Raw genomic sequence first — 17505 nt, 5'->3', positions numbered from 1 at the left:
TCAACCAGTGTGCTGCTAGAATTTTTTTTTTTTTTTAATTTTAGTGTAATTTTGGGCCACACATGCAGTCTAGGTTTTATTTTATTTTATTTTATTTTTTAATAATTTATTTATTTGTTCATTTGTTTATTTATTTGTAGAGAGAGGGGAAAGGAGAAAGAGAGGGAGAGAAACTTCACTGTGTGCTTGCCTCTCACTCGCGCCCCCAATTGGGGACCTAACGTGCAACCTAGTCATGTGCCCTGACTGGGAATCGAACCAGTGACACTTGGCTTGCAGGCCCATGCTCAATCCACTGAGCCACAGCAGCCAGGGCCTTGCTAGAATTTTTAAAACATGCAATATCTGACTTTTTAGCCAGGGGCACTGACCTCTTTTTTTTATTTTTTTAATTGAATTTACTGGGATACCATTGATTAATAAAATGATATAGGTTTCAGGTGTACAATTCTACAGCACATCATCTGTATATTGTGTTGTGTGTTCATCACCCTGAGTCAAGTCTCCTTCCATAATTATTTCCTTTTATCACCCCTTTACCCTCTTCTATTTCCTCACCCCGCTTCCCCTCTAGTGATCACCATACTGTTATCGGTGTCTATGAGTTTTCTTTTGGCTTAATCCCTTCATCTTTTTCATCCAGCTCAGCCAAAATCCTCTCCTCTCTGACAGCTGTCAGGCCGGTCCCTATCTATGAGCCCGTTTCTATTTTGTTTCTTAGCGTATTTTATTCATTAGGTTCCACATATGAGTGACATCATGGTTCTTGTCTTTCTCTGACTGGCTTATGTCACTTAGCATAATGCTCTCCAGGTTCATCCATGCTGTTGCAAAATGTAAGATTTTTTTTGTTCATGGCCAAGTAGTATTCCATTGTGTAAACGTACCACAGCTTTTTTTTATCCACTCACCTACTGATAGGCACTTGGGCTGCTTCCAAATCTTGGCTCTTGTGAATGATGCTGCTAGGAACATACAGGTGTATATGTTCTTTCAAATCAGTGTTTCAAGTTTCTTCAGATAAATTCCCAGCAGTGAAGTCACTGGGTCGCTAGGCAGTTCCATTTTGAATTTTTGGAGGAAATTCCATACCGTTTTCCACAGCGGCTGCACCAGTCTGCATTCCTACCAGCAGTGCACTAGGGTTCCCGTTTTTCCACAGCCTCTCCAGTGCTTGCTGCTTGTTGATTTATTGATGATGGCCATTCTGACAGGTGTGAGGTGATATCTCATTGTGGTTTTTATTTGCATTTTTCTGATGATTAGTGACATTAAGCACCTTTTCATATGTCTGTTGGCCAATTGTGTGACCCCTTTGGAGAAGTGTCTATTCAGGTCCTTTGTCCATTTTTAAATTGTATTATTTGTTTTTTTTTTTTGTTGTTGTTGTTGTTGTTATTGTTGGTTTTCACTTTTTTTAAAACACTTTTTGGTGCTGAGATATATAAGCTCTTTAAAATTTTTAGATATTAACCCTTTATCAGATTTATCATTGGTGAATATGTTCTATCATTCAGTAGCTTGCATTTTGTTGATGGTCTCTTTGCTGTGCAAAACTTTTTGGTTTGATGTAGTCCCATTTGTTTATTTTCTTTTGCTTCCCTTGCCCGAGGAGATATGTCAGGAAAAATATTGCTATGAGAATTGTCTGAGATTTTACTGCCTATGATTTCTTTTAGAATTTTTTTATGGTTTTGATTCTAACATTTGTCTTTAATCCATTTTGAGTTTATTCTTATGTGTGGTGTAAGAAAGTGGTCTAGTTTCATTTTTTGCCCTTATCACTCCTATTTTCTCAACCCCATTTATTGAATAAAGTATCTTTATTCCATCGTGTGTTTTTGCCTACTTTGTCAAATATTAATTGACCATAAAGATGTGGGTTTATTTCTGGGCTCTCCATTCTGTTCCATTGATCTGTATGTCTGTTTTTATGTCAGTACCATGCTGTTTTGATTACTATGGCCTTGTAGTATAGTTTGATATTAGGTAACATCATTTCTCCAACTTTGTTCTTCTTTCTCAAGATTGCTGTGGCTATTCAGGTTCTTTTGTGGTTCCATATAAATTTTTGGAATATTTATTCTAATGCTGTGATATACACTATTGGTATCTTGATAGAAATTACATTTAATCTACAGATTGCTTTAGATAGTATGGGCCTTTTAATGATGTTAATTCTTCCTGTCTATGAACATGGTATATGCTTCCACTTATTGTATCTTCTTCAATTTCTTTCTTCATAGTCTTATAATTTTTCAGGTATAGGTGTTTTACATCATTGGTTAAATTTATTTCTGGTTTTTTTTGTTTTTTAATAAGTGGGATTTATTTCAGGGTTACAAAGTTGGTACAATATCCACAAATCAATAAATATGATACATCACATAAGCAAAATGAAGGATAAAAATCACATACTCATATCAATATATGTAGAAAAAGAATTTGATAAAATCCAGCACCCACTTATGATAAAAACTTTCAGCAAAGTGGGAGTAGAGGAAACATAGCCCAATGTAATAAAGGCTATATAATGACAAACTTCCAGCCAACATCATATTCTATGGGCAACAACTACAAGCGTTTCCCTTAAGATCAGGAACAAGACAGTGATGTCTGCTTTCACCACTCTTATTTAACATAGTACTAGAAGTACTAACCACAACAATCAGACAAGAAGAAGAAATAAAAGGCATTCAAATTGAAAGGGAAGAAGTAAAACTGTCATTATTTGCTGATGACATGATACTGTATATAGAGAACCCTACAGATTCCACCAAAAAACTACTAGAACTGATCAATGAATTCAGTAAAGTAGCAGAATACAAAATAAATATCCAGAAATCAGTTGCACCAATAATGAAGAAAAAGAAAGGGAATCTAAGAAAACAATGCCATTCATAATTGTTTCAAAAAATAAAAATAAAACACCTAGGAATAAATTTAATCAGTATCTCTCTTTATCAGCGTCCTGAGCCACTCCATTCTCCTCTCTTTGCATTTCATGTTTTTCTTCATTTGCATGCACAGTATTGAGGGCTGCAAACAGGTCCCATGGTGCCAAATATTGTATTGGCTAAAAATGCCATTTGGTATTTTCTGTAAGATGGCTCTAGTAGCACTAAGTTGTCTTTAACTTCATTAGAAACAATTTTGTTGGACTGTATTGTCACAGCTGTCGTATCAGTGTGCATTTTTTTAAAAAGTTATCAAAATTGGTGAATTTTTGTGTAGCCATTTTAATATTGAAGCTGGAAGAAAATATAAAACATTTTTGGCATATTATACTTTATTATTTCAATAAAGGTAGAAACACAACTGAAATGCAAAAAAAGATTTGTGCAGTGGACGAAGAAGGTGCCGTGACTGATTGAACATGTTTGCGAAATTTCATGCTGGGGATTTCTTGCCAGACGATGCTCCATGGTCAGGTAGACCAGTTGAAGTTGATAACAATCAAATCGAGACATTAACTGAGAACAATCAATATCACATTACATGGGAGATAGCTGACCTACTCAAAATATCCAGATCAATAAAGTTATTGGTGAAAATGAAAGATGTGTCTTTTATTTTATGGAAAAAAACATATGGACTTTTTAGCTAACCCAATACTTGCTACAAGTAGCCAGAAAAGAACCTCAGAGGAACGTTTTAGCCCAATGCCAAGTCCATCACGTGAAATCTATACAGCTTGTGGCCCTGCAGAATATTGCTGTGAAATACATGGAGCAAAAGGCAAGGAGAACTGTAAAATGTGTGCACCTAAAGTGAGAATCATCGAAGGAACAGACGTACATAAGTGAGACAGAGTAGCATTTACCTGAGCTCACAGACTGGAAATGATCTGGGTTTTAACCAAGGTTCTGTTACTCACCAGTCGTGTAAATTTGGGCAAGTTATTTCAACTCTCTGGGCCTCACTTTTTTTTTTTTAATCTGTAAAATGGGTGTTGATTATAATGGTGCCTACCACGTGAGATTGTTTCTGTGATTAAATGTGTTAATATTTAAGTGTGTTTTGCAGCTAGAAAATGCCATGTGTTGCTAAGCAATACACATTATGCTACCAAGTCAGCACGATTCACTTTTGAAATCCCAATGAGACTCTTCTTTTTAAATTGCCAGACTAATGCTAAAGCTTATTTAGAAGAGTGAAGACATATGACTTTGACTAAAACAACATTGAAAAAGGAGATTAATGAAAGTGGGCTGGCTGGCTTTGCTCTACTGCTGCAGAGGTCACCGAGTGGCACACGTGAAGAAAGAGGCAATGTCTTGAAGGGAAAGAATAGAGTCTGGAAACCAATTAGGTCCAGAACACATCAGCTCTGTCCCAGATACGAAGTTCTAGGGAAAAAGTTACTGAAAACAATTTCCTATGCTCTATTTTCTGTGTGCAAAATGCTGGTGATGTTATTAAATGTGATATTTTTGTATTCTCTACAGCAAACAGTAGACATACAGAAACAATCAGAATCCTTTTTAGAAAAAAGATGTTTGACAGTCTCATGCATTAATGAATTCACTCTGCACCTACTTTGCTTGCTGACCAATTTCTGCACTCATATAATTAACCCAAGTAAGCATAATAGAATAAATATGGAGCGCATGGGAAATAGGTAAGGAACATTTCGTGTGATTTACTTGGACAACGGGACCCAAACAAGACTGTTGGGTCTAAGAATTGCATGCATAGCACATTGTTTCTCCTTCACCTGTGTCTTTAGGAAGTAATGAGAGCTCAGAAGAACTTAGACTTATCGGCCACAAGAAGAAAGGTAGTAGTTCTTACATTTTCTCCTTTCTTCTTCAGCTAAAGACAAACTGCATGAATTACAAGCAGTTTTGAAACTGCCTTGTCTTCAACTTGCATGCGTCACTCAAAAAAGAAAAAATGGCAGCTCCTTCCTGTTAAAAATGTCTTGTCAACAATATGGGAAATAGGACATGCTGAAAACCTGTAGTTGCTTACAGAGGAAGTAGTTTGTTTTCTGGGACTTGTGGCAGAAATAACCTGCCTATGGAGTACAGGGTGTTGTTTTTTCAATTTTTTTATTCTTGTATGCCATTGCCCTGAAGTTTCTTTTGCTTTGCATTCCAAGAAGGACGCCCCAGGTAACAGGCACGCAATGCCCCTGAGATACAGATAAAAATCCAGAGTTCCTTTTGTTATCCTGGAAAAAATCACAGTGCTTCAATGCCGTATTTCTAAGTCCAGGCTTTAAGAACTAAATTGCCGTGAAAGGTTTGGAGTTACCTTCTCACCTGATTGGTATATTTCAGGCTATTTTTCTGCCTTTTTATTTTAATTTTCAATTTTTTAAAATTGATTTGAGAGAGAGGCGGGATGGGGAGGGGAGAAAGAGAGAAAAAGAGAGAAACATCAATTTGCTGTTCTACTTATGTACACATTCCTTGGTTGCTTCTTGTATGTGCCCTCGCTGCAAAATCAAATTTGCAGCCTTGGTGTATTTGGAAGATGCTCTAACCAACTGAGCTACTAGACTAGCTACTTTTTTTCCCTCCACTTCTCCCTGCTCTGGTGTTCTCTGAACTCTTTTCTTATGTTTCTTTAAAAGATTGTTTTGGGGGATCAGCGCTCGCATTACGGCCTTGTCTGCAAAAGCTAACTGAGAAAGACTGAATTCCTTCTGACCTGATAGCTCCTAACGTTTTGATCCGTCCAGCCAGCCATCTGCAACTACACACTCCCCGCTGAGGAACTGGCGGGGAGACAAAGAAATGGAAAACTCTAAAGAAGTCCCCATGTGATGTGAGCACAGAGTTTTTGGCAGCCCGGCTGACTTTAGACCATAATCCTTTTCGGAAATCAGTCTAAGACGGAACTATTCACAACAAACACGAAATTAAAAGCATGATGTAGTAGGGACCTAAAAGGAATGTGAATTCTTCTCCAGGACATGCGGAGACCTGTGGATGAACTGTGTTTAGATTCTTGTTCCAGATTTCCTGAGAGTAAGTTAACCTCTATAACTGTGGTTGTTTTGCATATGGAAATATAACCTACGAATTCAAACAGGAAATGCCAAACATTTGGATGGAAACTATTAAATGCAGTAAGTTATTAATGAGTCATTTTGATTTTTCAAATCATCTGAGTGTTTTATATTGTATGGCTAAATAATCAGTTGGAAAACTATTTTTTCTCATTTTTACTCCATGACTAATAGCATATTTGGGCAAATAACATACATTAGCTAATAAGCTATTGGAGAAATTGAACGGAATGTAACTTTATTTTTCCTCTTTGCAAGTATGAGCTATTTGCCAAGTTATTAGGATTACTGATTCTTTCTGGTTCATTTTCAATTTTACTGCCAAAGGATTTGTAGGCATTGGGGAGATACACGATTTCAGAGTTTTGAAATGTTTTAACTCGCTTGAGAATATTTTCTTCAAAAAAAACTTTTATTGACCTTGTTTGTCATAAGAAGTTTAATCTAATTTGCTGTGCAATGTATTTCTTCTCTAAATACTACGACTTCTATCTGACAGGTCATGCCTGAATTTTTGTAGCTGAGTTATTATTTCTAGATCCCAAGATTTTCAAAGCAATTTAAGCTAGGAAGGCATTCCGTGCTACTATAGTGAGTAGCTTTTTTTTCCTTTCCTGGTATTTGCATCAGGATGTACAGTGGGGAAAAAATCCTGACAGTGAGAAACAGCCACAGTTACGACAGATCATGCTCATTTTTCTTTATTCGTAACTAATTTTCTGCAAAGGCACTAATCCACAGAGAGAAAGCCTAGGCAGCTGAGCAGCGCAGTTAACCCTTTCAGATACCACAGCAGTGATTTCCTGACCTGAAACGCTGCAGTTGGTTTGAGCTGGGCCCCTGGGCTGCGGCAGCCTGCCTTGATGCCTTATCATCGGGGGCTCACCCACGTAGCTTCCGAATCCTTCCGTTCACTCCCGGGCAGTTTTTAAACATAACTTCATGCCCTCTCGTGGTCCAGAAATAGCCCATCGTGGAAGGAAGTCCTGGCCTTAGATGATGTTGGAATTTCTTCCCTTCTGGTCCCCAGTCCTCCTTTCATGCTCCTGGGTTAGTTTTACGTGGCTGCTCTGACAAATGACCACATACTTAATGGCTTGAAATGAAACCGATTTCTCCTCTTAGAGTCTGGGTGCTAAGATGTGTGATACGAGCCGCACTGGACTAAAATCAAGGTGTTGGCAGTGCTGCGTTCCTTTTTGGAGGATATAGGCGAGGACCTGTTTTCTTGCTGTTAACAGCTTCTAGAAGCTTCCTGTCCCCCTTCCCTCCCCCATCCCTGGCTCGTGCCCTTTTCCCTCCACCGTCAAAGCCAGCAATGGATTGAGTCCTTCTAACATCCCATCACTCTGCCTTCCTCTTCTGTCCCCTTCTTCCATATTTAAGGACCCTTGTGATTACACTGGGTCTGCCCAGAAAACCCAGGATTACCTCCCTGATTTAAAGTCAGTTGTTCAGCAAACATACTCCCATCTTACCCCACACCTTAGTTCTCCCTTGCGGTGTAATGTGATACGTTCGCGAACTGTGGGATTAGAATGGGACCGTTATTCTGCTTACCGTTTCTCTTCCTTTATTCCCTGCCTTTCAGACTGAAGGAGCAACAACACGGTATTCCCAGCAATAAAGTATAACTAGGCTCTTTCTCCGGCAGGGTCCCCCACCCCAGGCTGCCTTGAGTAGGTGATCTTCCTGTCTGAGTTGTCTCCGAAGTACCAGCAGGGGGCCACACAGCTATGGCTTTGCTCCTGCCCCAGGGGTAAAATCAAGATTTTAGTCCTTGAACCCAACAGCCAAGAACCACCTCATTGGTAAATAAGTAGAGAGACAATAGCAACCCTGTGATTTCCAACCTTGTTTAATATGGCACCAGAGGAGGATACCACTACCTCTAAAACCCAGGTTTCATGGGCCAGCGAGCCTTGTGCTTCAAGCACTGTCCTCGGAACATGTTCTGCGCCAATTCCGCCTTGTAGAATGTTGGGCTTGTTAACTCTGATTAAGTCTTAGTTTTCCTCATCAGCTAAGATAATTCATGGGCGTTCACACCCTATACGTCTCAGAGTCTTTTTGTTGTCCTGCCTTATGAGAAAATAATGAGATACGACCTCTGAGGGGCAGTTATGTAGCTCATTCTGGGAAATATACTAGTAGTTCTTGGTCTGCACTAAGATGACCATATAAACAATGACATGACACCACTACTACAGATCGAGTGTCATATCTGCAATCCACTGCCTTCATGAGGTTTGAAGTGATCAGTTAATGACCGTTAAACAGATATGGCCTGAATTTTTGTAGTTATCTAGGTTCTAGACTAGAATAAGAATGCTCTCTGCAAACGATTCTAGAAAGAATTACTGATGACTTGGCCCCCGTATCGTTCACTGACAGTCTGTCTGAGTGGTGGATCTGTGTGTGAGCCCGAAGGCTAGTTCTCTCTTCCTGCAAGGCCAAGGTCAAACCCATAGAAAGGAGCAAATTGCCTCTCATTGACAATAGCGGAGCAGCCCAGGTGCCTGCAAATCATTGTACTTGGAGGGCCTAGAACGCATTTCCAGTTCAAGAACCTCCAAGTACAAATGTGTCTATCTGGTTCATGTATCTGTTATCGGTTCACCCGTTATCCATATTGTCACCCCCCACCCATGAGTTCATGTGCATGGCTGTGTCCGTATGCATATGGGCCTGACAATTACATGCCATGCTCTTTTCTACTGGTAATAAAACTGGACCATCAACTTTGTAAGAATCAGATTGGGGAGTGGGGTGGGATTAACTTGTACTCTAGTTTTACTGCAAATAGATTTTCTTCAGTGTTCTTCTTTAGTTTTGTCAATTTGGGTAGGTTTTTCAAAAGGAAATTGAACAAATACCCCTTTTAATTCCACTTTGAAGAACCTTGGCTGCTTTTTATTTCATTATAAACTATTTACTCCCCCCCTGAACTATCCCATTCCTATCCTGTAAACTTGATTCTTTATAGACTTTTTCCTTTATCCTTTAATTTCACAAGTATTACTTTTGATATTTCTGTGTAATTATATTCGGAACTTGAAGAGCCTTTTGGGAAATATGCATGTCTTTCCACTACTTTGAAAAATTATTTCTGTTGTATTTTTTTACAATGTATTTTTTTATCATGTATTTTTCTTGCAAGTGTATTCTCTTCTTTTTGGATATCGCTTCACCAAATACTTTACTTCCTATAATTTCTCTCTTCATTTTAGTTATTTTAATTTCTCATTATTTTCAAATATGTTTGAATTTTCTTTGAGAAAATTGGGAGGATTACAAAATTTTCTCTGTATCATGGAAGACATTCTGTTCTTATGACTTAATGGGAATTTTTGGTATGATATTTGCTTTTAATTTCTTTTTGCCTTTCTTTTTACATCTTATTACAGTCATTAAATGGACTATTTTGAAAGCTTTTCCTGTTTATTGTTATATAGTTTCTTTTTAAATAGTATGTATATCCTTGGCCTTTTGAGGGTGACCTGCCTTTCCTTCTGTTCCAGCCTTTGGGGTTTCTGATAACGATTGCACGAGATGAAGTCTGGGCAAAAAGCCTGAACGGATCCCTCTGACAGCTCCTCACTGCCTGTCTGGATTCTGGTAGAGTCTCTGATCTTGCACTGAAATAGATGTGGTTTGCGCTCCCTGGACGAACTTCTGTCCTAGTGTGGCACCTGGATTCAAAGTGAGGGATCTGGAAGTTGACCATCTGGGTTAAAGCCCCGGTTGGGTCACCCTTAGCTGTGTTTGGGGAGCCACTTTTCTCTCTGTCCCTCATCTTGGTCTGTAAGATGAGGAGACTAAGATCTAGCCCAAAGGTTTATTGCGAGGATTAAACTAATTTATTCTTTTTTTTTTCAATTTTAAATAGAAACCTTTATTTACAGTGACACCCAAAATGATCAACAAAACAGTCATAGTTTGCCACACAGACATCTCGTAAGTTCTCCCATGTGGTTTGGATTCTTTGCAGTATAAAGAATGACTTAGATTTTTTTAAAGGAACATTTAATGCAAACTCGATCAAAATTGAATTCATTTTCAATATTATAAGTCACTTCCTGAGAATTTAAACTAATTAATTCTTATAAATACTTAGAACTACCTGGAACATAGAAATCATCATTAACTGTTAGTTAATATTATTTTCTCCCCAATATCCTATATTCAAATGACTTTCAATCTCTCTTTGTTTTAGTCATAATGAACAATATGAAATTCTCTGAAATTTCATGAGAATTTTTATCAATTCACTTTTGAAATGTGTTGCTGTTAGGTTCATTGTTCTTTTTTTTTTTTTTAATGGTTGGCATGGGACTTTTTTGGACTTACAAAAGGTGAATAAAGATAAAGTTAATCATACTTTTGATTTCATGGCACACAAAATGATTGGTTCAAACAAAGTTTTTATCTTGTTTTGGGTATTTATTTCCTTAAATAACCCATTTTATACTCAACCTCCATTCCCATCTTCCACTGCCCCAGGTAACCTTTTCATTGTACTTGATAATGACCTTTTAGTTTCTGGATATTCTTGGAAAATGTGTATTGCATGTCGTGTTAATTAATATAAATGATATCGTGACATAACACTCAACATTCTCTTACTCTTAAAAAATTGCCACTACATTTTCTAAGATCCCTTCATGATGATGGGTGGCTACCAATCCATTGCTTCTGAACCCTACATAGTATTCTATGGACTGTATTGATTGAAATTTGTTTTACAACACCATGCCACAATAATCCACATTCTGAAAAGCATCTCTATAAAGGTCCCCCTCAAGGACTCCTGTGAAAACTTCCTTGGCATACATACCCAGCAGCTGAACTGATTGAAGGGAGCAGTAGTGACCTGAAAAGTGAACCACTGAAATGGTTGAGGAAGTCTGTTCTTGCACCAGTGGCGCATAAATTCCCTTTGTCCCCATTAGAACATTGAACGATGCCACTTTGAGGGAATGACCCTGGACTCTGTGAAACTCTCTAATTTTTGTCAGTCCAATGAGGAGCAAATATAAATTATATTTAACAATTTTTTAATTTTTAATTTCTTTCAGCAGTGAGCTTGGACATCCTTTTATGTGTTTTATTTATTTTTTTCTTTTTTAAAGCTTTTCAGCTCCCTTCTTTGCTATAGAAGCCATTGGAAACAGCTGTTATGCCATTTGTTTTGCTTGCACAATGGTTCCTACTTCACACCTTCACATTTACTTCCTTTATTTCCTTGTTTTAAAATAAACAGGTCAGCATGAGCAAGAGGCACATAAGCGTGGGTCAGCAAACGCGGGCGCTTCTCACCAAGAATTTCCTTAAGAAATGGAGGATGAAGAGAGAAACCTTGTTGGTATGGTTCGGGTCTATGTGTTCTCGTAGAAGACGAAGAAATATTTTTTTCAGGCAGCACAAATACTGTAACTTCATCATTTAACGTTTCTCATATATTCTATTTCTAACCAGCAGACTGGATTTTTTTCTAATTCTGGAATTTGCAATTTTTTCAAATGAGATTCCTTTAAAATATATCATTATTACATGTCTTAAGGCATTTGAAAAATAATTCATATTCAGATAATTAAAAATAAATTCACATCTTCACATGCAGAGGTAAATCTTAGCATCTGAAATTGTTTGAAACTCATGAAGGAATAGGTACACAAGTGCAGGGTCCAAGATGCAGCATTGAATCCAAAATTAATTCAGAAATTAAGTCAAAGTTTTAAAAAGCATTCAAAAGGCAAATTGTAGCATTTCCATACAATTGTACTATGGTTATGGATGCTGTCAATTTGAAAGAAATAATGTGCATATAAACAAAGAGAAGAAGAGATGCATTTTGAACTTTTGCTTCAATTAAGATAGTGTTTATTGTAATCATAAAAATGATTATGTGTGCTTTGTGTAGTAAAATCAGAAAAATATATTAAATAACTTTAAAAGTACTTGTAAAACACCCATAATTAAGGGTTGATATATTAACATTTGATCTTATGGACATTGTGTGTGTGTGTATGTGTGTGTGTGTGTGTGTGTGTGTGTGTGTGTTCTTCCAACCAATATGTACAATATGTATTGAATGCTTGGATTGGCAGGAATAAGATATATAAAAATGCCTGCATAGAGTAATGATTATACAAATATAAATGTACTATAGATGCTTTGCTACCATCATTTTAATTTTTCTTATATTAGCATTGTGTCTGTTAATTTATCTATCTAGATAGATGAGGTATAGATATAGACCAACACACATAGCTAAAATAAGATCATATGGTGAGTAAGGTATATGCCTCTTTCTATGGCCATGTGTTTAGTTTAGAACTAAAAATAAATAATGAAGTGTGTTTTATCATGGACTTCACATACATTCTGTTGCATTTCCAATTCTAGAATGTTGTTGCAGCGACAAAGACTTTTAAAATTCTTTGATATGAGCAATATTTTGGGACTATCACCTTCCACATACAGGAAGCAAAAGATAAACTCCTGTTGATGGAAGCTGGTTATCTATTCATACCACCTAACATTTTTGAATCATTGTCACTCAGGTTTCAACATGACTCTAAAGCTTTGGGCCATTCATGAAGCAATCCAGTCTTTAAAACTTCCATGAAAGTATGATAAACTTAGATTCTCAATTACAATTGGAACTGACGCTACAATTCTATCTCAAGGGATGATGTGCATATTTTGAAATGTGAAGATGAAGGAATAGTGGGACATTTAAAAATTGAAAGAGGAAAAATGGAAATCCAAGCTACATTAAAAATTAAGCATTTTTAATTGTTTGGGATGATTAATTCATGGCAGAACAGCTATTGATGTGTTTCATTTTCTCTCATTGCAGGAATGGTTTTTCTCCCTTCTTCTGGTGTTATTTGCATACCTGTTGTCTTTCGGTGTGCACCAAGCTAATGACTTCCCGCAAACACCTGCAATGGATCTGGGACGTGTAGATAATTTTAATGATTCTGATTATGTTATTGCATTTGCACCCGAATCCAAAACAACTCAGGAGATAATGAATAAAGTGGCTTCAGCCCCATTCATTAAAGGTATGTTCTCCAGAAATTCGTGGTAATTTCCTTATCTGTGAAATATATGAATTTATTTAGGAATTTCCTTGATGAATGGTGTTAAATGTTTCTAGATTTACTTAACAACATTCATGCCTATTCCTTTCCAATATCAAGGAGAGTTCCTTTCCCTGTTTACTACTGTCCTATGTAGGAAATTTTATGTCAGAAAGGTTTTCCTTTGTATAGTCCATATTAAAATGAGATAGTCTGGGATTATTCAAGTGTATGCTGTGAGAAGATTCTGAAAAGATTGGCCAATGGTGACAGCGTGATTTTTTTCATCTCTTAAAATATATAAAAATTGAGAGAGAACTTAAACAGCAAAATCAAGAAACCATGGGCCAATTTTACAACAAAATAAAACATAAGGTGATTTCCTTGAGCCCGAAAATATGAGTGGGGAAGAAGCCCTAACACCCACGGGCTCGCTGTCTGGTGTCTGAGGGGTCGGCAAGAGAATGAGAGCCACTTAAGAATAAACAGCAAAGCAGAGAGGGTCAGCGTGAGAACAACCGAGACCGCTTTCAGTGATTGGACTGGTGTTGGAATGTTGGAATGTTATTCCCAGGTTGTTGTATCTGTAAAGTGGGAGACACCAAATAAAGCATTATGGGATAGCCTAATTCTCTCTCCCCTCTGTCCTTGAAACACAGGAGTCTCAGGACACGAAAAGAGGAGAGGCAGAGATGTGAGACAGGAAATTCACGGGCTGAGCAATCTTGACCTTCCACATAGCTAGGGAGCCACTGAGAGCAGCAGATTGTGTCAAAAACAAACAAACAAACAAACAAACTAAAAAAAAAACCCTCAGCAGTCAATTTAAAGAGACTGGTCCCCCTAGTCTGAGTTGTTATATGTTAAGCTTCAACAAGAATAAGTGCAATGATTTGAAACTCACTCAGCTGTACACTTAAATGCATGCTTTCTTAATAATATTTAAAAATGTTTTCCTTTGGAGCATGATAGGAAATCAGTTGTTATGAAACTTTGTAAATAGAGGGGATGTTACCAGCGTTTATCCTACGTGAATTGTACTATTGGATAACCAAACAGATGATGGAAAGTAGTGTTTTATAAACATGTTCTGCCATGAAATGAAAAACAAATGATGGAAATAAAACATCATCATTTTGAAACTCCTATTGAATTAACTAGTGGATCTAGGCACTGAGCGTCGATCGCTACGAATGTCACAAAAAAATGAAACTATCAGAAACTATGGCACTGATGAAAGAATGTACCACCACCTATACTCTGGCCCAAACAATTGGGCCTGAGTCTAATTAAACCTCTGCTCCAGCTGCCAGATGACTGGAAACACAGAGGACAATGAACATGTTGAATTGCAGCAGGTGGAGGCACTCATCTGAATCTGGACTGTGGGTTAAATGGCCCGGGTTCAGTCAGCAAGAGTCATTCATTTATATCACATATTCTAGAATAAACAACGTCTCTTGAGAAAACACTCCCCATATTTAACAATTTCATGCTGTCTTCGGAGTTTGGCCATATTGACACCGTTGTCAAATGGAAATATAGAGGGTGGGGCAAAAGTAGGCTTGCAGTTGTTCGTATGGAAATAATACAATAATTAATAAATAATAATGAAAGAATAAACTGTGTGTTTTGTGTACTCACCAACTGTAAGCCTACTTTTGCCCCACCCTGTATATTATAATTATAGGATATATTTATAATTGTAGTATATACTTCAACTTTAGGTAGGGCTGTGTGTACATGAGTTTAAATGCATGTGTTGGCATTGTTAATATTCCAAATTTATTGTGCTTTAAATTATTGGGCCCTGGCTTGTATGGCTCAGTGGATTGAGCGCCGGCCTGCAAACCAAAGGGTTGCCGGGTTCGATTCCAGTCAGGGCACATGCCTGGGTGGCGGGCCAGGCCCCCATTTGGGGGCATGAGAGGCAACCACACATGGATGTTTCTCTCCCTCTCATTCTCCCTCCCTTCCCCTTTCTCTAAAAATAAATAAATAAAATCTTTTAAAAAATTAAAATTAAAAATAAATAAATTACTGGTTAAATATTTCATTTGGAAAGGCACGGTTTGTGCATGATTTGTTTGTGATAAAAATGATTGCCACAGAGCACTCCTGATTTTATCTAGAACCTAGATTAGCCCCCAGCCCCAGCCCCAGCTCCCCACACACCAACTGTAAATCTCTTATTTAGGACCAGCACTGTCTTTTGTGAAGAGACAAGTTTAACATAAAATAGCTTAACATAATTGAATATGGTCTGCTCTCCTCGGACCACATAGAAATCTTATGTAACTATTCCCTTCTCTCACGTGGCAGGAAGAACAATCGTGGGCTGGCCTGATGAAAAAAGCATGAGCGAATTGGATTTAAGCTATCCTATAGATGCAGTGAGAGTCATCTTTAATGATAACTTCTCATATCATTTAAAGTTTTTCTGGGGTGCTAGAATCCCCAGGATGCAGGAACACAGAGACCATTCAGGTAACTTTCCTATTGGAAAAAAGAAAATCTTTTTTTTTTTTTTTTTTGCTCTTATGTCATTAGTCACAAGGAGGCATATGTGAGAAGGATACACAATACATACATACTTTAAATTTCTGAACGTAATGAGATTTCATTCTTATTAAATAAAGCCTATTTTCTTCAGTATATTATTTTATCGAGAAATTACATTTGCTTTTACGGTCACGTGCTGCTTAACGACAGGGATACTTCCTAAGAATTGCACCATTAGATGATTCTGTTGTGCAAACAACTCAGGGGCCACTTACACAAACCTAAATGGCCTAGCCTACTGCACGCCTGGGCTATATGGTCTAGCCTACCGCCGCCAGGCTTCAAGCCTCGCCAGCATATCCCTGTACAAAACAACCTAAGACTAAATCGAGCATAAGAGAAAAGGGTACAATCAAGAGATGCGGTGAACATGAGCTACAGGAGGCCGTTGTTGGCGAGACACGGCACCCTGCTTTCTCACCACCGTTTTTATGGAAGTGGAAAGGGTACACTCTAAGATACTGATAAAACACACGGTATAGAAAATACGTAAGCCGGTAACACGGTCATTTCTTATCATGATCAAGTCTTACGGACTGTCGATAATTGCATGTGCTGTGCTTTATATGACTGGCGGTGCAGTGGGTTTGTCTGCACCAATGTCACCGCAGACACTTGAGAGCACATTGCGCTTCAATGGGATGATGGCCACAGTGTCCCTACAGGAATTTTTCAATGTCATTATATGTGGCCCATTGTTGATTCAAATATAGTGATGTGGCACATGACTGCACTTCTGTGTTAGTCCTACATAAAACCTCAAGAAAAGGCTCTTGCTCCATGATTCCCAAACATCTCTTTAACATGTAGTGCTTTTTTTTTTTTTTTTTTTTTTTTGACACAAGCAACAGATAGTGAAGCTCAACAAAATATTCCTGGCTAAGGGAGAGAATTATAAGATTGAATGACAAAGTGTTGAGAAGTGATCTTCATATAAACAAAGCAGCTCTAGTGTATTCTCCTTGGGTGCAGGCTACAAACGTCACCTGAAAAGTCTTACCATACTCTATATTATTGTGAACTTGGGATGCATTTTGAAACAGTTGAAGTTTTTATTTTTCCTGTAACCAGGATTATCCCAGCCCATCCTAACTGTTTATGTTGTGTTCTTCTTTTCCTAAAGCTCATTGTCAAACAACAGACCAAAAAGTCACATGTGAAGGTTCACTGTTCTGGGAGAGAGGCTTTATAGCTTTTCAAGCTGCCATTAATGCTGCTATCATAGAAGTGAGTATTAAGTTAAAGAAACAAATTGCATTGTAAGTTAAATTTTGATAGATAGTTATATTATGAATTGTCTTATTTTATCATTTAATTAATTTATTCACTTCCTTTATTTGGCACAATGTACTGAACAAGTCCTAGGCGGTCATGCACCGCTGTGGACTATGATATCAGGACAGTGACATCAGTAGGCAAGGTGGTGGACTACTGTCATATACACAGTTCATTGTTGAGCAAAATGTTGTCACGTGGTGCACAACTGTGTTTAAAACATTACACTAAGCACTAAGTAGAACACGGGTACTTTTCCCCAGCGATCCTGAATAGTGGGGGGAGAGAAATAGACATATAGTCATAATAAGAGTTTGGGTTTTATCATATTATAAGTGGTGTACAAGGCAAACACGGAAGCAGAAGATATTCTGATGAGAAATATCAGAGAGGACCTACTAACTGAAGTGACATTTCACCTGAGACTTCAAGAGGGAGTAGAATTTTGTCCAGTGAAGATGCTAGGTAGGTAGGGATATTTTAAGGAATCAAGACAGAAAATGGAGTGTGGCAGGGGTTTCATGGAGCCAGAGCATGAGGGGCACGTATATTTAAATG

At 37.7% G+C, this 17505-nt stretch overlaps 1 protein-coding gene across 1 annotated transcript in view; it reads left to right on the top strand.

The window, feature by feature from the left end:
• Window positions 1–5849: 5849 nt before the first annotated feature.
• ABCA9 (ATP binding cassette subfamily A member 9) overlaps window positions 5850–17505 on the top strand; it is a 50145-nt gene continuing 38489 nt past the window's right edge. The window contains exons 1-6 of the mRNA XM_090257308.1: window positions 5850–5978; window positions 9541–9637; window positions 11283–11384; window positions 12885–13092; window positions 15433–15597; window positions 16796–16899. Coding sequence (XP_090113434.1) covers window positions 11289–11384; window positions 12885–13092; window positions 15433–15597; window positions 16796–16899 — 573 coding nt within the window. The 5' untranslated portion in view covers window positions 5850–5978; window positions 9541–9637; window positions 11283–11288. The remainder of the gene's footprint in view (window positions 5979–9540; window positions 9638–11282; window positions 11385–12884; window positions 13093–15432; window positions 15598–16795; window positions 16900–17505) is intronic.

The sequence above is a fragment of the Furipterus horrens genome, unplaced genomic scaffold (genome assembly GCF_987537825.1).
Source record: "Furipterus horrens unplaced genomic scaffold, mFurHor1.1.pri manual_scaffold_11, whole genome shotgun sequence".
In the NCBI taxonomy this organism is placed as follows: domain Eukaryota; kingdom Metazoa; phylum Chordata; class Mammalia; order Chiroptera; family Furipteridae; genus Furipterus; species Furipterus horrens.
Note: the sequence above shows the minus strand (reverse complement) of the source record. Positions and strands in the feature narration are given on the sequence as shown.